General features: G+C 40.6%; 1 protein-coding gene across 4 annotated transcripts in view; it reads right to left on the minus strand.

The window, feature by feature from the left end:
- NRPC1 (nuclear RNA polymerase C1) overlaps positions 1 to 20,803 on the minus strand; it is an 88,034-nt gene extending 67,231 nt beyond the window's left edge. For 2 of the 4 annotated variants that reach the window (XR_015693542.1, XM_087695706.1), the window contains exons 1-12: positions 20,595 to 20,802; positions 20,387 to 20,519; positions 7,506 to 7,661; positions 6,965 to 7,124; positions 3,694 to 3,896; positions 3,478 to 3,590; positions 3,289 to 3,388; positions 2,938 to 3,156; positions 1,751 to 1,896; positions 1,472 to 1,616; positions 1,245 to 1,385; positions 955 to 1,143 (exon numbers count right to left, since the gene is read on the minus strand). Coding sequence is in view for 3 of the 4 variants with exons in the window: in XM_087695706.1 (XP_087551832.1) it covers positions 955 to 1,143; positions 1,245 to 1,385; positions 1,472 to 1,616; positions 1,751 to 1,896; positions 2,938 to 3,156; positions 3,289 to 3,388; positions 3,478 to 3,590; positions 3,694 to 3,896; positions 6,965 to 7,124; positions 7,506 to 7,661; positions 20,387 to 20,519; positions 20,595 to 20,707 (1,818 nt within the window). In the remaining variant the exon portion in view is untranslated. Of the gene's footprint in view, positions 1 to 954; positions 1,144 to 1,244; positions 1,386 to 1,471; positions 1,617 to 1,750; positions 1,897 to 2,937; positions 3,157 to 3,288; positions 3,389 to 3,477; positions 3,608 to 3,693; positions 3,897 to 6,964; positions 7,125 to 7,505; positions 7,662 to 20,386; positions 20,520 to 20,594 lie in introns of those variants that run through there. The other 2 variants (XM_087695707.1, XM_087695709.1) reach the window with 2 other exon arrangements.
- Between the last annotated feature and the right edge of the window lie 210 nt (positions 20,804 to 21,013).

Below are 21,013 nucleotides of genomic sequence, written 5' to 3' on the forward strand. Positions count from 1 at the left end.
ACAAGGTCTTTGTTAAAGCCTCGTGTGCACTTATAATTTACACAAACCCCATGAATTTCAGATACGTCACGGCCCTTTATCACAGTGTAGTCCTCATGAACTTTTTACTTGGGTCCCTCACAGGATCCTTGTTAGATACCTACACTTCAATCTGGGAATGATTCTTCTTGTGCGGCAGCTTGCTGAGCATTATTGGAGCAGATACTAAGATTCACTGACCCAACCTTGGGCAAAGCTGCAAGCACATGACCATAGACAATATACACTCAGACTGCTTCTCCAAGGCCACACTACCACCCATAGATGCTCCACTACCTGCATTACTTAGTGGAGGACCCTCCGGGGTGACCCTTTATAGATCCACAGAGCTATTTAGAGCTAGGAGGCCTTGCACCCTGGTGCTAGGTGTTGCAGATGCAGGCCATCATATCCATAATCCCATCACTGTTGGACATTTCGCAGAGAGCATCACCTTATGAAATGAGAATCATGGATGTACTATGATCCCTTTATAGTAGCCTCATGCTCGATATCTTAGATGATAGGAGAGCTAGGTGCTCTTGTGTGCATTTATGAGTTTATTTTTTTGTTGTTTATTTATTATTCCATGAAGAGGCATACCATGGATTGATTGCAATTATCATTGTGGTCTCATAGGACATTTTTTCGTTCTGAAGATGATGAATTTCTTTCTTCTTCTTTCTCCCAGGAGAGGATCCCTAGAAAGAAAGCAACCATCCTGAGAGGTTGTTCTGTCTCCCATATTTTGTTCCTTTGTATCAGGGTCCTAAATCACTTAAATTACTTCATCCGAATTTATTATGCTCGCCCAGCAAAAACACAGACTGCTGTGTATTCAGAGTTCCAGTTAGGATGTCTGAATATGTGTGTATAACTTGGCATAATTATTGAACTAAAAACCTTACAGTAATTATTGAAAACTTTACGAAGCACCTTTAAAATGGCTGGCGTAGGCAAGTCTATTTGCTCTGCTGCATCTCCCATGAATGAGCACATCATGCTAAAAGAAGCCCGATCATAAAATGTATCTTTCCGAGTGATCAGAAAAGAAGATGTCAAAAAATCTTGGGTTGAAGCAACTAAAATTTCACCATTTTTGGGTGTACATAAATTGTTTTGCACCTACACAGAAACAAAAAAGAAAATAATTAGCAAGAAACTATGATTATTCCCACGACAATGTTCCAAAAGTAATCTATGCAATTGTAATTTGAACAACAGACCCCCATAAGCATGAGTGCTTCAGTTCGGGCTTCCTCTGTTTGAGGCACATGAAGATTCATTTCATCTCCATCAAAATCTGCATTGTAAGGATTGCAAACTGATTCATTGAACCTCAAAGTCCTCCAAGGCATAACCCTGGCCTGACATCACCACACCAAAAATGTTGGAGGACATGAAGGTGAGGAAGAAAAAAGAAGACACACATGCCATTAAAAAGGACACCTACCCTATGGCACATTATGGACATCTTGTGCAAACTAGGTTGACGATTGAATAGAACAATATCCCCATCCTCTAAATGCCTCTCCACAACATCACCAAATTTTAGCTCGGCAGCTAGACGCCTCCGATCCCTTGCATACTTTATGAATCTATAAAATCATAAGTTAATTAATGTTCATTATTACAGAAAGATTAACAGATATGAAAACGAATACAAAATCAAAACAGACAGAGTAGCCTGAACAAAACTGTTTCAAAGCTGCAAAAGGTAGCAAGCACTCACATTTTGTTTCCAGAAGCATCAACCAGAAAGTTTGCCCCTGGGTATTTCTCACCGTTGATAATTCGTTGTCTTAATTTCTCAATATTATACCTTGATACCTTCTCTGGATAAGTCAGATTCACAGCCATTAGAATTGGCACAGCAACCTGCAAGAATAAAATTGTCAGAGCACACAGTCTACCTATTTTTAGGTCTTGCATGCCAAAACCTTCAAAAAATGACCTATTGTTCTACCATTATTAAGCCTACCCAAACATTCACTACATTGAGGCCACCAAACTGTGTTCTATTTTATGCTCCTGCATATAAAGCTTGGGGATAGAGCCATCAATAGCACCAGCTAATGGATGGAAAACATTAGTGAAGCAGACAAAATGATTTCTAGGCCAATGCTTGTACACAGCTTTAATGAACCAGTATGACAAAAACTGGCGTCTCACTGACCTTCATTATGCAACAATCTCCCCCTTGACCTGTTCCCCTCCTGCATAGACTAGCCACCTTGCAGAGGGACTGATGGTCTAGCTCATATTTCTTTCTGTTGAAACCTTTGATATTATTTTGTTAAAGTGACAGAGAATGCAGAATGCACTGTGCAGCAACAAAGTCCTCTTTCTGCTGAGGGAGGGAGCCCACTCTTGCACTTGGTTCTGTTATATAAATACTTTCAGACGAATCCTTACTTCACTTCTAATCACCCACACCCAAAAAAACCCTACACCCAACGAGAGAGAGAGAGAGAAGCAGAGCTTGAAACTTCCATCCCTATTGCTTCTTAACTAGGAACTTATATAGAAAGTGTTCGGATTTCTGACAGCAACAAGATTATGTCCTTCCATTATCAAGACTATTTTATCATAGGCCAGTTAAAAATGTGAAACCCCATGAGATGTATCATCATGTTACCTCCCCAAATCCCTCCTCAAGTCAGGTCTCGATGTCATATATAATCAGGGACATCAAGAAAGCTGATGGAGAAGTATGATATTGACTAGCACTAGATCCACTTTTTACTGCTAGGGCACTTATCACAATTGTAAGGGGGTGTTACCTATAATTCCTCAAGTCCAAGCCCACAAAAAGAAAAGCAAGGAAAATCTAGTCAATTAAGGTATGAGATTCCTTCCTGTGCACTCAACAAGAATAGAAGTGGAAATGAAAAGCTCCAAACACCAGTTCAGCATTACCTCTGTCACTTTTAAATTGGGGTCTGGTGAAATGACAGTCCGGCCAGTAAAGTCGACACGTTTTCCTGAGAGATTGCCCCTGAAACGACCTTGCTTCCCTTTCAAACGTTGCACAAACCCACGCAATGGCTTTCCCTGAGGTTGTGCACTAGGAGGGAGCCCTGGAAGCTCACTGTTGATATACATTGCCACTTGAATTTGAAGAAAATCCCATGTTTCCTGCAATAAGGAAAAATTGATTAAATAGTTGAAGCATGATTCATGATGCATGTGTGTGTCTTAGTAAACTAAATGGAGCGATATTTCCATTTTGTTTCACAACTGGCTGAATGTATAAATAATAACACATACCATACAATTGGTCAAAGGATTTCCATTTTCCAAATTGGTCTTCAGAGATAGATTACTCTCAATTATGTGAAGTAGCTTCACTGTGATGTCATCCTCATTGCTGCAAAACACGTCCAATTTCGTTTAGTCCTTATATATATAAAAGGTCTTTCTTTTCTCAGAAACAAGGTAATGCTTCAGAATCTGCACCTTCCAGCAGCAGCATCCATTTCCACAGAAGGTCGAATAGCACAAGGTGGAATAGGCAAATGTGTGACTAATAGCTTCTCTGGCCTACCATACATGTCCAGGATTTCACAATCCTGTTTTCCAATCAACTCTGGATAAGAACACACAATCAAAATAACAAACCGTATGCTAAAAAAGAAGAGATTGGCCTGTTATGACAGTACAACAAAAGCACACCTCATCAGATATCTTCTCAAACAACCTCAATACCCTGACTGGATTGAGGTCATCTTGAATTTTGTTTAAGTACGACTTCAACTCTTTATTATGTTTAACTGCTTCATCAAACTGAGTAAGGTACTCATTCCGAACATCTGCTGGTGCCTTAGAATACTTCTCATGCGCTATCTTCAGTGTATAGCCAATCTTCTTGACAGTTCCTGAAACAATGTAAGCAGAGACACACAAGCATCTCGTACAGAATACAACATTTGATCATATTCATCAACATCATCACCAGACAAGAACATATGCAAGACCAATGCTCATTCTGATCACTGTTCCTATCCTAAAAGAACTATGAGCTTGCTTTCCTCTGACGAGTTGTTATAGCTTGCAACCATAAGTATCACTCTCTTCACAGATCAACATCAGGTAAACTGCTCGAGCATTTGTGAATTATCAAATTCCTTTCACCTTTGCCTCCTTAAAAGAAAGAAATAACTCATTTGAGTGTTCTTTTGCTGTGAAATCATTTGAATTTCCATTTCCAAAGTTAAAAAAAGTTACAGTTCAACATGTCCTGAAGCTTCATAGAAGCTTTAAGACAGTTCTAAAGTTTGGACGTTTTATGCATCATGTTATTTCCTGACACAAGACCTTAAACAAATATACATTTTACATAAGATAGGGGTCTTCATCCAAGTGAGGATACTTTGATGCCAAAGATCATGTTGGGCATACAAGGCAAGATTATTCACTCTCTCCAATTTTGTAAGTTTTCTGCACTGCTTCTGCAAATCTAAAATTAAGCACTGTTCCAAATGGTTGTGAGTATGAAAGAATGTCCTAACTCTGGTATCATGTACTACATAAGGTGTATCAAAATTGCTTTGCTTCCTATGAAGCTGGGGACCTGATTGGATCAATCAACTGAAATGAAACACACAACCTCCACAGCAAAATGGGGTTGCAGAGAGGAAGAATCGGTCATTCATGTAGATGGCCAGATGTATGTTGAAGGCAAAAAGCTTGCCTCACAGTTTTTGCATGGAAGCAGTCATGTGTGCTTGCCATGTTTTGAATAGATGCCCCACCAAAGCTTTGAAGAAAATTACACCTTTTGAGGCTTGGAACAGCGGGAAACCTTCTGTTCGACACTTTGGTACCTTTGGGTGCCTTGCATATGCAAATATTCCAAAGATACTTAGGAAAAAGTTGGATAACAAGGCTGTTAAATGCATTCTTGTGGGATATAGCAGTGAGAGCAAAGGCTACAGACTCTGTGAACCTGTTTCTAAAAAGGTGTTTGTCAGTACGGATGTACTATTTGATGAAAAATTAGAATTGTCCCTAGTTGGTTTAGACACATATCAGGCTTCCCGTGATGTATTTGAAGGGCTGCTACCCATTACATTTGGTGATTCAGCTGGAGTTTCAGCAAGTGAACTCAATGTTCAGCTAGCTACTCCTTTGGAAAATGCAGAAAATCAGCCATTGGCTGATCTGAATATTCAGCAAAGTGCTGAAACTGAAATTCAGCAAGAGCTTATGCACAGTCAGGAGGCAGGACAAATGCCTAGATGGTATTTACAGACTATGAAAGATAGTCATCTGGATGCACCCATGGCTGGTCATACTAGAAGGCAAGCTCGTATACATGATACTGCACATACCATGGAGTTTGTTATGGCAGCAAGCACCCTTGATGAAGAGGAGCCTGAATGTTTTGAGGATGCACAATAGAGTGTGCATTGGATGGTAGCAATGAAAGCTGAATTGGATTCTATCACTAAGAATCAAACATGGGATTTCGTATCTTTGCCATTTGGGAAGAAAGCCATTGGAACAAAATGGGTCTACAAGCTGAAACCGAATGCAGATGGATCCATTGACAAATACAAGGCAAGGCTTGTAGCTAAAGGCTATGCAGAAAAAAAAGGCATTGACTATGAGGCGACATTTGCTCCTACTTCCCGTATGACGACCATCAGGTCTATGGTTGCTTTGGCTGCTCATTATGGATGGACTGTGCCAAGGAAGAAGTGAAGGATCCCTAAATTTGTCATGTCAAACTCCTGTCGCAAAATCTCTCAAGTACATTCAACCTCTACTCACAGTGTTTCACCTCCGCATGAGCCAAGTGTAAAAGTTTGGGTTGAACTCTATTTAAGCATAGTGGTCCATGTTGACAAGTTGGATGCTTACGCCAGTGAGGTAAGTGAGGACATCCATTTAACGTCGTTGGAGTCTTTTTGACTAACAATGTGTAACTCCTCCTCAATCAACATGCGATCTAAATAGGGGTGGGTCATGATGTGCTTTTCTAGAGGTCAATTGTGAATGGTGGTCAACGCCCTATACGAGATCGAGGCTACATAAGTTGGGTCGTACTGTAAGGTTGCACACTTCGGTACTGCCATCATCATCAGCCTGATCTGGTGCCCTCACTAACGCTTCGGGCTGCCTACAGGAATTGATCAGTCCATCATCATTGAATCAGCATTCTTCTTCTGTCAGTGCAATATTCTTCCCTCATCTTCTACTTCCTCTCTCTTTCTCTCTATTTCTGCTTCTCTCTGTGTTCATGTTTCTCTTCTGCAGCGCACTCTCACAGGCATATGTTGTATTAATGCTTGAAGTATCTCAAAAGTTCTTGGTTAAATTACTGAAGTTTCGGAAGAGATAGGGTCATTCACTTCTTTTTTTGTGAAACTTTTGTTCTCTTTAAGCTTCTGAGCTTTTCTTTTTTGTTTTATGCCTCTTTTTCCTCTCTTTTTCTGTGAAAAGGCATTGAAAAAAACATAGAACAAGTTTAAAAGACAAAATCTGCAATAGGGCAATGCAACAAGGCACCCATGTGCACCTTTATTTCCTCTCGTGATTAATGTAGTGCCAATTTGAGAAATTAACCATAGAACTTCCAAACCCACCCCTCCAAAAAAAACAAAAAAACAAATCAAAAAACCACAAAAAAATAAGGAATACGGATTGTAACATGTAGAAAGCAAGGAAAAAGATTATCCAACTTAAATAAGGAATATGGATTGTAACATGTAGAAAGCAAGCAAAAAGATTATCCAACTTTCCCTCCATCTTGAGACTCGGGCATTTTAAGTGTACTAAGCATCTAATGAAGCTAGCATATTCCCCCATATTAAAAAGATGTCCTAAGTGATAAGTTACTATGCAACAAATCTAGTGATCTGAAAAGCTGTATACTCATCGAAACTTGACGTCTACATTATTGCATTTTCTTGAATGATTATGCGATTGAATCTTTACTTACCATTGAAATCGCCACACCTTGGGCAAAATCTTACACGTTTGCATGATTCCACAACCTTTTTAAAGACAGCCCTCCTTTGAAGGACTTCAATTCGTGGATTCCTCATACGTCGCAGACTTTGCTGCCGATCCTTCTCAGATAGCAACGCACTTCCACAAGTCTGTATTAGCAAAATGCCAAGTGAACTTTGCTAGCAATTTAAATAAATTGCACCTAAAATGAATTATACCCCCATACTACGAGACATAAAACCCACATAAACACTGGCGAGTTACTTAAATCAAACATAGAAATGCAGATTTAGCATGTGAACATAGTCTTAGACAACTTTCAAGATTCTGCACATACTAGCACACGTTCAAATTCTGCACCACCAATCTACCGCGAATTCCATAGCTTTCCATTTGCATGTTATCAGCTTTAACTAGATGCTATCTCAAGAGAGCAGCAGTTTCTTACGTGAACATGAAAAAATGAATCACTTGACAACAAACAGCTATCATGTTGTTCTTAACCAGCAAATCATAGCATTTGACAGTACCTTGCAGATGCATTGAAGAATCTTTAGGATACTCTTGAAGTAACCTATGTGGAATACAGGAAGCTCTAGCTTGAGGTAGCCAAAATGGCCAGGGCATGTTGTCAAGGTGCCAAAACATGTTGAGCATTGGGCATCCCTCTTCTTCCTTGTGGTACCCTGCATGTACAATGGCATAAGAATCATGGAATATGTCATTTATAGTGGTAAAAGCAAAGGGGCACCCCCCTCCAACCGGGGCACAAATTAGAAGAAGAGGTGGGGAGGGGGGAGGACCATGAAATGAAACAGAACAAAGAACAACAGTGTTTCCAATGCTTCAACTGCATTAATGTCTCACCTCTTTTAAAACAGACTTACATTTGTGTACCAACCCAGAAAACAACGGTGTTTCCAATGCTTCAACTTCACTAATATACCTCACCTCTTTTAAAATGGACTTACGTTTGTATACAATCTCATTGCAAAACAACTTTTTTGAAATTTATTTCGGCTGATGAGACAGAACTTTAAAAAACAGTGAAGCTCACTGCAAACCCCATCAGTTGTGTGAACCTTTCTTCCACCTGTTCCCCAGCAGCTAGCAAATATTTTCAAAAATCCTTTCTCTGAGCATGTGGTTATTATGGCAACAAGATGCCTTGCAGGTGGTCACCAGCAGGCTGTGGGCTCTTCCTTGCACCAACTGGACATCTGAACGTTAAGCCTTTCACCAACCTCAGAGACATGCCAGCACAGTCCAAGTTAAAGCCTCACATGCTTCAATGCCAATGCCCATGAATATGGAAACAAAACCCTGGTTTGTTAGCAGCAACTTCACTGATATTCTCCCTCCCACTTGAAGAAGCAGCTTCACTAAATATGGAAAGTTCATACATGCAACTTACCTGAACATAGCTCAGCACATGAGGCAACTACATGCAAAAGCAACACACAAGTGTGCTAAAGTCTCAATTAGAGCCAGTTTCCTGCATGTGACTCATCTGAACATAGATCAGCACTTAAAAACAACATAAAAGTGTGCTGAAGCATGAACTAGAGATGGGATAAGAGACGGCATGTCTGAACACCAGGCTGAATAGTGGGCAGGCAGGCCCCACGGCAATCAGCCAAGGCAAGCAGCACAGGTGACAGGGCAGTGGACAATGCCACTTGGCCAGATGTATGACCATGTTCTCCTTTGGTTGGAGAAGCATGTGCACATACACCTAATACATGTATTTGTAGGCAATGAAGGATGTTTATGCACTCTCTCTTTTCTAAAAATAGGTACAACTAGCTAGCATCTTCTTTAATATGGATATCATATGTGTTATTTGTGAGTACCCGAAACACTACGTGATGCTTATGTACTTTTATAACCTCCTCCAGATAGTTGTACCCATGTTGCTAGCTGTCTCTAGTAATAAATGTTGTTGTTGTAACTAAGTTGTAATCAGAGTATTACCACCCATCCATGGAAGGAAGGCTGGTTTCATGGTTCCATTGCCAAGATACCATCAATCCTTTGAATTGGTGGGCCCGTGGCACTTGATTGTAGCAACTTCATGACCGCCTTTCTTTATGAATATGCCATCCTAAAATCTTGATATGATGGCTTCATCTTGAAACTCTCAAAATGATAAGAGATCTGAAAATTTCAACCTGAATTAGAAGAAAAAACTTCAAATTGGAAGATAAAACCTAAAAAATCTACCTTGAATCCACAGCATTGAAAACTTTTAAAGAAATCGAATTCTTCAAGAATAAGAACTTCAAAATGTCCTTCAAACAATGTGACTGCAGGATGTGTCTTACGCAGAGATGACGTGATACCTGCAACTTGTAGAAGTGCGAAAAAATGCCTAAAGATGCAAAAACGCCTTGAATTTTTGACAAAACATGCTATATTTTCCATAAAAAAAGCAACCATATCTCCCACATCTTCTTGAAAAAGATCAGATTTCTCTGATCAGCAATTACATAACTGCCAGTATTGTCCTCATTGACAAGCTAACCTTGAATAATTTCTTGATTCATTGGCAAACCATATCCCTTTTCTCCTTCCCAGTCTTGAAGCCTATTCATGAGAACTTTTCTCACGAAATTGGCAGGATTGCCAAAGTGTTTTGGCTTCGCAAGTCCTAAACAGAAACACAGGACGCACCGGTCTGCCTGAAATAACCCTAATACTGCAGGAAACTTCTTAAACGAATATACAGTCATTATACGCACAGAATATTCAGGAAACATACTCAGAGATGAAACACGTATCATATTCATGAATGCAGAATTGTTGTCCAAAAAGATATCACACAGTTTACTATCATCACAACCATTCTTGATGAAACAACTTGAAGTAGACAGCATTAATATTCAAGCTATAGACACAGATAGATAGAATCAATCATCTACACGCTCTGCCTGAAGAATCTCTCATTCCTGATATACAGGATCTCAACGAATACAACTTCCTCACGTTTTTTACCTGCACCTGCCTTTCAGGTGAAACATCATATGAAAGCTAAAGTCACTTTACACATACTAATACCATAAACCTAAATGCATACAAGTACTAAGGTATGAAATAGTACTAAATAGATGACAAAATCCAATCCCTAACACTCTTCTCCAAATTCATCATTCATTCTTACAAGCACACTATATCCTGCTACAAAGAGGGCAACTAGCAACACATCTACCGGTTGCCAACAACCCATGCCTTTGTACAAACTCGCGCCTTGGTATATGGATTCCATTTCCCCAGTTCACTCTCTTTGAGTTCATGTGTCTTATTCCTTTGTTCAATTCTTTGTGTGTATAGCTATCTCTTTGTTTCCGTTGCTCCACACCATTCTAACATGGTAGCAAATACTTTTCATGTTTATTGATAATTATTCAAGAAAGCTATGGGTATATTTCATGAAGAAAAAGATTTGAGCACTTCAAAACCTTCAAGGTTGCTATTAAAATAGAAACAGCAAGCTTGAAAGTTAAGTTCTTGAGATCAAATAGAGGGGAAGAGTACCTCTCTAATGAGTTTTGTGGTTTCTTGAGGTCTCACGAGATAGAGACAATTTACTTACAGGTATATCCCATAGAAAAATGGGATCATAGAAAGAAAAAACAGACATATGGTAGAAGTTGCACGGGCATGGATAGTGGCAGAAAAGAATATCCCAAAACATTTTTTGTCTAAAGTTGTTCATACTATTGTCTATATTATGAATAAAGCTCCCACAACTATAGTTCATGAGATGACCCCTGGAGAATGCTTTATAGATAAGAAGCCCAATGTGTCACACTTAAAAGTGTTTTGCTGTATTGTATATGTTCATGTGCCAGATAAGCTGTGAAAGAAGCTTGACCCAAAGGCCAAAAAAGTGTATTTTTATTGAATACTCTTTAGAGTAGAAAGGATATCCTTGTTATAACCATGTCACAGGTGAGATTAGAGAGAGCAGGGATGTTATTTTTTATGAGATGAGCAGTTGGTATGTATCTACTGGTGATGCATTTAATGATGACGATGATAATGATCACGATAGTTATGTGCAAAAAGAAAAGAAATAATCATGGAGCCTTAGTGGACTAAAAATATCATTAGGTACTACATCTACAGTTTGCCCTTGGTTTGGGAGACTGAGGAGTAACCCCACATCTTCAGGTGGATCTACAAGTGTTGCAAGTAAAGACAAAGGAAAGAAGAAAGTGCTGAACGATAATGATGCATCTACTAGTCAGCCCCAAGTATCTTGGTTTTGATACTGGTTGCTATTTTGGATTGCTGTTTCAGGTCTTCTGACTGCACTAAAGTTTGTGTTTTGCTGCTGTCCTAGTCTAGTTGGTCTGGGCAACTGATCTGGCAGCTCGATGGCACTTTGCGACAGTTGTGCAGCTTGATTTCTCTGCGTTTTCAGTGCTAACCCTGTGTTTTGTCTGCTGCAGCCTGCATTTTCACTGCACAGCCAATATTCACTTTTTCTTGCAGGTGTCAGATTCCATTTGCCTGCATTTTCACTCTCTTCCTTTTCAGCCTGACTGACACATTCAAGGGAAGGATGACACGTGACCTTGTCCTGCCTCTGCTCACTTCAGTCATATAACATTCTGTTCCTCTGTGTTGTCTGGAAACTAACCTTTCTTTTTTTCTTGAACTGTAGAACTCTTCATATTGGGCTGTTATTCATAAGTGCCTATTCTCTCTCAAACCCCTACTTATCTTCTTTGCATATAATCTAAATGGCTCCTCCATGTTGCAGCACTTATGATGAGCTTAAAGGCCCTGAATATCTAACCTAGAGTATGGTGATTTAAGGCTGGTTTGTGCAAAAGCGACTCTTGTACACTGTTTCAAGTTTTACCTTGTGTTCTCAAAAACCCTCCCCTACTCCATCCAATTGGGATGAAGACAATTATGAGGAAGCAGTCCTTGATTGGGAAAACAATGATGCCAATGCATATTCAGCACTGCTTCAATGCACCTTGGGGAAACTCTTACAGATGCTTACCTCTTGCAAGACATCTCCCAAGAGTGTGGAAGAAGCTTTAACTTATGCACGAGGCTCAATCAACCATGAGAGCTACTACCCTCTACGGTCAACCACAAAACCTCCATTTCAAGGGGGGCAATATGATTCGTTCATTCATTCTTCAAGTGACACAGAACTACGATTAGCTTCGCAACACGCAGTATGTTCGGGCTCCATCAACCATGAGTGTTAAGAGATATGGTCATCTGGACATGCATGTGTCCATGCATTTGAGAGCATTTTGTAAGAGTTTGTGTACTGCAGTTTGTACAGCCTGTATAGTCATCGCATTTATTGCTGGAGTGCCACATCAGCAGTCGGACAAGATGACAAGTGGCTGCTCTGCAGTCGAACAGTTTCCCTGCACAGTCTACAGCCAAGACCTGTGCAAATTTATTCTTTTTTTATGGGCTATATATTCCAGCCATCCCCCACACATTCAAACACTTCTAATCACAGATTTCGAGGCTGAGTTCATGGAGACTGCTCCAGACTTTTAGATGTATAGCAAGGTGACATCAAGGTGGAGATACGCACACATACACATTGTGCCCGTGTACATAACTGTATTCTTTATTCAGCATTCTTCATATTGCAGATTTGTGTTCTTCTGTCATCTTTCTCTTCTCTCTGTGTTCACTCTATCTCTCAATCTCGGTCATACGCTTCCACATCGCTCCACAACATGGTATCAAAGCAGCACAAAGACTGATTGATCATGGGTAGTCCTCAAGAGGAGTTTTCAGCACAACACCAAGTTGTGTTTTCAGCATTCGAGAGTGAGCAAGAGGGCTCCACATTGGAACAAGGCTGAGGTGAGCCTAGAGGTGCAGGAAAGGAGCAAAGTTACTGATTCTACTACGGATTTTTGTTGTTCGAGAAGGAGGAAGGCTGCGTTTTGAGTCTACTGCGGATCGCCGACACTCCTATGTGAGCATAGGCATGAATATGAGGGGGCACTTTGGCAGCCTAGCCAAAGGAAGGAGGGGGATGTCACAGACATGCCATGACCAAGTGTACAGATTAATTCTTGCTCATGCCATATGAATCCACACCCCATGAGAACGCACCCTTAACAGAATATCCTCAAGCCAACCATGCGAACCTACCCTTGCCATGTCATCATAGAACATTCTAGAATATATGCCATGTCATCACGCACATCATCAATGATGTCATCATGGAACATTCTAGAAGATTTTTAGGTGCCCTCCAACACCTATAAAAGGAGAGGATTGCCATAAAGCTCCTTAATCTTGCCAATGTCAATCTTAAGAGCTCAAGGAGTCAAGACCTCCAAGTAAGTATTCACAATAGATGGGCTGGCATCTGAAATCCTCATAATTCCACGAATTTCCGGTGCTGATTTTAGTGTAGAATGCCTTTGACTGATGGCACGGGTCATCTGTAATGAAATTGGCTAAGCCATTTGCAACTTGGAGTGGTTCCCAACCTCTGTTGACCCTTAGACTAGCATTAATTAAATAATTAATGCTAGTCCCTAGTGTCACCACTAACACTTAATGGCCAAACAATTGTCCTAGGGTCCAACCTGGCACCAACTGACCACCAAAACCCAGTTGGCATAACTTAACACAACTTTTGCCTTTAACACCCACTGCATCCTCAGGGTCCTTGGCCCGTTCCCATGAAATAACTGCCATGTGTATCACATGTGCTAAACAACCTTGCACATTTGATTAATAACTTAATCAAATGTTGCTAACAAGATTAAAGCATCTAAAAATTTCACGTCCCCATGACAGACCTCCCCCTCCTAGGAAGCTCAAAGATGAAGTCCATAGCAATGCTCTGCCAAGGCCTATCTGGAATAGGCAAGGGTTGCAACGAGCCCGGCATCTTTTGCCTATCATGCTTTACCTTCTGACATATGATGCATGCCCTAACATACTGCTCTACATTATGCCTCAAAGCTAGCCAATAAAAGAAATGCTCCACTGCCTTGACTATGGTATCAATACCTCTGTGTCCTACATATAAAGGAGCATGACTTTCAATGATCACTGTAGGCCTCAATTGCCTTGTGACACACAGTCGTCCATGCATCAACAAAAATCCATCTCTTCGCATAAAATGCTCTTGCCTTTGGCCATTGCAAAGCTAATCATAAACATTAGCAAAGTCCGAATCAGCAGTATATTGCTCTTTCATGGCATCCAACTCAGTGTGATAAACCATAGTGACGGCTGAAATTTGTGGCTTACGTGACAGTGCATCAGCCACAATATTCTTTTTACCATCAATGTGTACAATCTGAAAATGAAACATAGAGAGAAAATTTGCCCATCTCATATGCTTCTCTGACAACTTTGTTTGTGTCAGAAAGTACCTCAAAGTCTGATGGTCTGTCTACACTGTAAAATCAGCCCCCAACAAATAATATTTCCACATAGAGAGTGCATGAATTACAGCCAAGAGCTCTTTCTCATAAACCTGTAAATTCCTCTCTGCATCATGGAGAATTCGGCTCTCATAAGCCACAACTCGATCATCTTGTATAAGGACAGTCCCAATGTTGTAACCACATGCATCACATTGAACCACAAATGACTTCCTTAGATCAGGCAACACAAGCACAGGATCTGAAGTCATATTTTCCTTCAACTTTTCAAATGCTGAAATTTCCACTGTTGTCCATCTAAATGGCACATCTTTCTTTTGCAAAGCATGCAATGGAGATGCAATTTCAGCAAAACCGTGTACATATTTCCTCGAGTAAGAACATAAACCCAAGAAGCTGCGGATCTCATGAACATTCTTCAAAGCTGGCCATGAATGTATTGCTTCAACCTTAGCAGGGTCCATACAAATACCATCGGCCGATACAATATGTCCCAAGAAGTGGATTTCATGCAAAAAGAATTCACTCTTCTTGTCATTGATAACCAGCCTATGCTTACGCAACTCGTTGAAAACAATGTCCAAGTGCTTTCTATGCTCCGTCTCATTCTTTGAATAGACAATCATGTCATAAAAGAAAGTACCCACAAATGCTCTATGTGGCCGAAAGATGTGATCCATCATCCAATTAAAAGTGGCAGGAGCATTCATAAGTCCAAAAGGCATGACAAGAAATTCATATAACCCAAAAGATATCCTAAAAGCTGTCTTAGGCACATCCTCCAGTCTAATGCGTATCTGATGATACCTACTTTTCAAATCTATACGGCTGAATATTGCTACCCCCTGCAATCTATCCATAACATCATTGATCCGAGGAATCGGAAAGCGGTTCTTTATCGTGATCTTGTTCAGAGCACGATAGTCAATGCACATACGCCATGAACCATCCTTTTTCTACACCAAAAGCACTGGAGAACAGAAAGAAGATGAGCTGGGCTGAATCGGTCCTTTTTCTAACAGCTCATTTACCTAACTCGTAATCTCCTCCTGTTGGGCTGCACTGACTCTATAGGGTGGTTTATTAGGAGGGCTACTTCCAAGGATAAGGTCTATGCCATGATCTTTGGGTCTTTTAGGTGGTAGCTGCCCTGGAAGTGACTAAGAGAAACAATCAACATACATTTTCAGAAATGACATGCGATCCTTCTCTAATTTAGACATATTCCCAACATTCTCACTATCATCCTTATCCTTAGCAAAAACTAAATACGCTGAAAGATGATTTTTCATTACTTTAGAAACAGCAGCTGCAGATACAACAGGGACAAATTCCCCTTTCAACTTTACATCAAGTGTGAGTGTCTTTCCCTTATGTTGAATAGTGATCTCTTTTGCATATGAATCAATCACTGCAACGATGGCGCCATGGCATACCAAGCAACACATCACAACCCTCAAGTGGAGCAATGTAAAACTCTTCGCTGTCCACATATCCCTGTATGTGCAACCGAAGCTTTCCAATGAGTGGTGTGACAGGTTCTGCATGACCCTTACATGCCATTCCAACTTCCCCCATGGCTCCCTTCTCATCCTTTTTGATACCTAGACGGGTAGCCATGTCAGTAGCGATGAGGTTGGCTCGTGCGCCATTATCAAAGAAGATCAACGCATGCTGATCCCTAATTTTGCCCCATGCTCTACACAACTCAGTAGCATCATCATTGGGCTGATCACTAAAACCATTGGGTACCAATCCCACTGATGTTTTGGGTCTTTTACCCTTAGGATCTCCTGAATTTTCTGATTTTGCAGCTTGCTGTCTATTGGGGCAGTTCTTGGCAATATGACCCTCCTATTCACTGTATGAAGACATATTACTATAATTTCTCAGCTGAGCACAAAAATCAGCACTAGCACAAAGCTTTGGCTTGCAATCAGGTGACTCGGGCTCACCAAATCAAGAGATTGAGTGATTATCCCGGCAATGGAACCATTAAACCAGCCTTCCTTCTCGGATAGGATGGTTTAACCTAATTAAGCACTTAATTACAGCAATTAGCAAATGACCATAAACTGAAATGCTCACTTTACCTTCATAAACTTGGACTGTGGACACCCTGTTGGCCCCAAAACTGGCGCCCCTTTCGGTATTTCTTTAATTTCAATTGCTGATGGATAAATTACAAGCCGAGATTTCATGATCTCCTTGGCTGATTCAAAAGCCCCTTGCTGTTCCAAAAATCAGCAAAGCATTCAGGCAAATTGCCCCTTGATTTTCACCCACGACTTGCTCTAATGGAACCCCAACTGGTCAAATGCTGCCCCAAATTCACAATAGATGGGCTGGCATCTGAATTCCTCACAATTCCACGAATTTTTGGGGCTGATTTCAGTGTACAATGCCTTTGATTGATGGCACGGGTCCCAAGGTGGCTAGTAAACCCTAATTATTGCTGTAATTTAGGGTTTACAGCACTAAACTCTCTGCTTCCACCAAATTTGACTATACTCTGCTACCCATGGCTGAGAATTGCTGAGAATACTTCTGCATAGACTGGAGGAGATGAGAGAATGCTGTAGAAAGAGAGAAAATCAGCTGAAATGTATCTTCTGATTCGTAGCTCTGATGACAAATCTGATGGCACCGACAGCTTCAAAAGGGGGGTAAAACAGCAGCTCAGCTGCCAAGCCCTCCTCTTCTAACACCGCCTCTCTTGAGGCGGAAGAGAAATCATGTTGCCCCCTGTCCTGTCACGGCACACGATCAGTCATCGTCGCCTCTCTCAGAGCCAAATCTGATCACCTCCTCTCCCTCCAACAGCCTTCTCCCTAGTTGCATGGGAAAGTTTTGCCAAGTGGCAGCCTTCCTAATGCATTTCCAGCCATTAAATTAATTTTTCGGAATTAATTAATTCGGAAAATTAATTTCAGCCCTTTTGACCCTACCCAAAACTAAACATGCCCATCTGTAATGAAATTGGCTAGGCCATTTGCAACTTGGTAGAGTGGTTCCCAACCTCTCTTGACCCTTAGACTAGCATTAATTAATTAATTAATGCTAGTCCCTAGTGTCACCACTAACACTTAATGGCCAAACAATTGTCCTAGGGTCCAACCTGGCACCAACTGACCATCAAAACCCAGTTGGCATAACTTAACACAACTTTTGCATTTAACATCCACTGCATCCTTAGGGTCCTTGGCCCGTTCCCATGAAATAACTGCCATGTGCATCACATGTGCTAAACAACCTTGCACATTTGATTATTAACTTAATCAAATGTTACTAGCAAGATTAAAGCATCTCAAAATTTCACGTCCCCGTGACAGTCATGATAGTGAACTCCATAGAATTGGTTCATGACAACATCGAGATTGAGCTATTTCTACTCTCTATGGTCAAGGATTGGTCACAATCGACCTCCATAATAGTGTCTTTCCAAGGTACATTGGTGGTGGCTTGATCACCCATTATTTAGGTGTCCATAGTTCTATCTAATTGATGTTGTCGTGTATACAATGCTGTGCCATTCATCATTGTCCAATGTCATTGTTGTGCGCACAATGGTGTGCCTTTCATCATTGCATATTTTATTGTATTGATCAGCCATGACTATGCTGATCGCCCATGATTGGAGACAGGGTATTAACATTGTACAAATCCTAGGTAAAAGGGCTCATAGACACTCTTGTGCCTTGGTATATGGATTCCATTTTCCAAGTTCATGATTCTTTCCTACCAAGTTCATGTATTCTTGTCCCTCTAATTGATTTTTTTGAGTTCTTTCTGTTGAGCTAAAAATGCATTAACCTGACTTAAACAGCCCCAAAATACGCTTAATTAATAAAGAAAACCCCTTATTTTAAAAAGAAACACGATCCTAGAGAGTTACTATGTCTCACATACAAAACTCTAATTTCGGTGTCCCAAATTTTCTATAAATAGGCATGCATTCCACTACTCTTCCTCAATCTCATTTTTGCAAGTTTTAAGAGCCGTATCTCTGCTGCCCACACCCCATTCGCGGAGGACATCGCAATCAAAGCTTCAATCAACCATCTGCTACCATCTAGCGCCTGATTCTAGCCTTCATCGCCTATTTGTAGCTATCGCCAGGTCCCAGGAGCTATTGCCTATAGTTGGGTGGTATTGTCGCCATCAACTAGGACCTGTCACCCCAATCTTCTCTCTCCTCTAAATGCTCCATTTGCAGTTTTTGGCTGCCACCCTAACATTCTCTCATCTCTGTCTGCTGCATTTGCACCTAATAGATGTCATTCAAATTTTATCTCTCCTCAGGTATCTGCATTTTTAATATTTCTCTCTCTTGCATTATTATTTGTATCAAATCCAACCTTCGTTGGCTGTATTTGCTAGTGTTCGACACTAAGAGGCTGCCTTTGCTGCAATTTGGAATCCGTTCAGAGTACAACACACTCTACAGCTCATAACCTATACCTTGATCCCAAAGATACGAGAATGTCACTGCATAGTGTGTTTGTTGCATGAACATTGTATATTCATTATTTATTTACTTTATTATTCATTGTGTTCACTATCTTTGTGCTACCCTAACCCTAACCCTAATTGTGTTTTGAGTTTATCAGTTTGTGCTTTGTCGTACGATTGGTTTTGTGCTTTTTGCATTTAGAGCATTTCTTTACACTTTCAACTCTATCTCTTTGCTTTCATTGTTCCACACCATTCTGACAAGCAATTCATTTCAATACCCCTTTATGCAACTCTAATGAGTAGGGTACACCAAAGAAAATACAGCAGAAAAGGCACCATAATGACATAGACAAGAAGCTTTCCTTCATCCTTTCATAGTCTCCTTAACGAATATACCTCTCAAGGGGTGCCTTAATGCATAACCAAATGTGAAATGGTTTTTGTTGGAGGAGTCTTCTCATATATAATCATCTCACTTTATCACACCCTCTCTAGACATTCCAAAGTCACTACATTGTTAATAATCTCCCAAACTACTCTAAGAGAACCAAAGAGTACATCAAAATTTTGATAGTTGCATTGCTTTATTTAGTCTTGGGACTCATACAAAATATAGAGTGTCATGCATTCATTAATGAAGCAACTATCACCTCTTGATACTAGAGCCTTTTTTTGAGCTACAAGGTAATCCTAAATGCAATGTCTCTAATGCCAATATTTGGATCAATAAGATAGAAGATAACCCCATGCTAGTGAAATGACATCTTTGTGAGCTGTCAATCAAAAAAGGGTCACTTTCAAGGCCTGCAAATTGTCCTAGAATATGCCTCAATATCTCTATAAAAAAGTTGTGTATAAAATAGAAAACAATGCTTTGATGCCTTTGATGCACCATATATGGTGCTATCTATCTACATCCTCATCCTTGGATGAACCAAATAAGGAGTAAAGTGTGTGCCACAAGAATCCAATAGAAGGAAGCACTCCCCTAAGTCCATAAGTCACCAAGTCTTTGAATGCAGTACCAACATCACGTTTAGACCAACAAACCACCTCCCGCTATGTGGTGATCAATTATCCTAATCCTCTTACTCGAGCATCATGCATCCCTAGAAATTTCCAAATTCATATGCTTTTATAGTTGTCCACTACCTTTAACCCAAAAAATCATGTTAATCCCCGTGTCTACAAGAGTGAGATCTCGAGAGACTTAGTGAAAACCGATCCTTGGAGGATCCACAAGTAGTCTGGTGGCATTATAGGAAAACGGCCTGTTCTTTAAGTATACTCTCATCATGCCTACTCTTGTGCTTCTAGAATACCTCATTTAGCTGATATTAGGACTTGCTCAACGTATGTATCTTGGGAATAACTATAAAGACATAATCGCTCTAGCTCCAATTGACAAGTGACTGTGAACAAAATGATTGCTCTCACTCTAAATGATGTAGCAAAGCCTATTGAATTCAGAAGACTGATCACACTTTGATTATAAAGTGCATTCAACTACAGAAGCTTTTCCACGACTAAAAGAGAGTAAAATAAGGCATAATTACCATGCGAGTATCCAAAGGGCCGTAAGGAACAGGAGTCCGCTCTGGCAGCTGATACAATGACCGCTCAACTACCTGAACCTCCGCAGCTTTGGATATTTCCTCTGCGGCCATGGTACTGAAACGGATGCTTTTGCTGCAAAAATTGAGAGAAGAGTCAGAAACCAGTTTTCCAGCACAGCAGACACACGACAGAGGAGGAAAGCTGTACATTTTGCGTGGGCCAACATCTTCGATGTAGGGTTGCTTGGAGAAATTGATAGCAGACATGCGCTGCTGCTCCGAGGAGGCAGAAGGTTGAGGCGCTGCCCCTCCAGCCCCCATCGCTGATGGCGATGACGAACGATGTGGCCTCCTTTCTCTGCGCCAGAACCAGGAAATTCTATGCGAGGGTTTTCAAGGGTTTTAATGAAACTCTTAAATTGAAATTGAGTAGAATGGGAGATGCTTTCCGGAATCTACCGGCGTGCTGGTTTATGTCGACAGCCCTAAGTATCAAAACTTTTCGAATGACGCAGGTTCAATTCTTGATATGAGTTTTGCCCAGTACAACTTATACCATGGAATGCAGCCTTTCATTCAAATTATGCAACACTCAAGTTCGATTTTCTTCCTCATATAACTTCTCTC

This window comes from Lygodium microphyllum, chromosome 16 (genome assembly GCF_053477565.2).
Source record: "Lygodium microphyllum isolate KBCC chromosome 16, Lygodium_microphyllum_v1.1.10, whole genome shotgun sequence".
In the NCBI taxonomy this organism is placed as follows: Eukaryota; Viridiplantae; Streptophyta; class Polypodiopsida; order Schizaeales; family Lygodiaceae; genus Lygodium; species Lygodium microphyllum.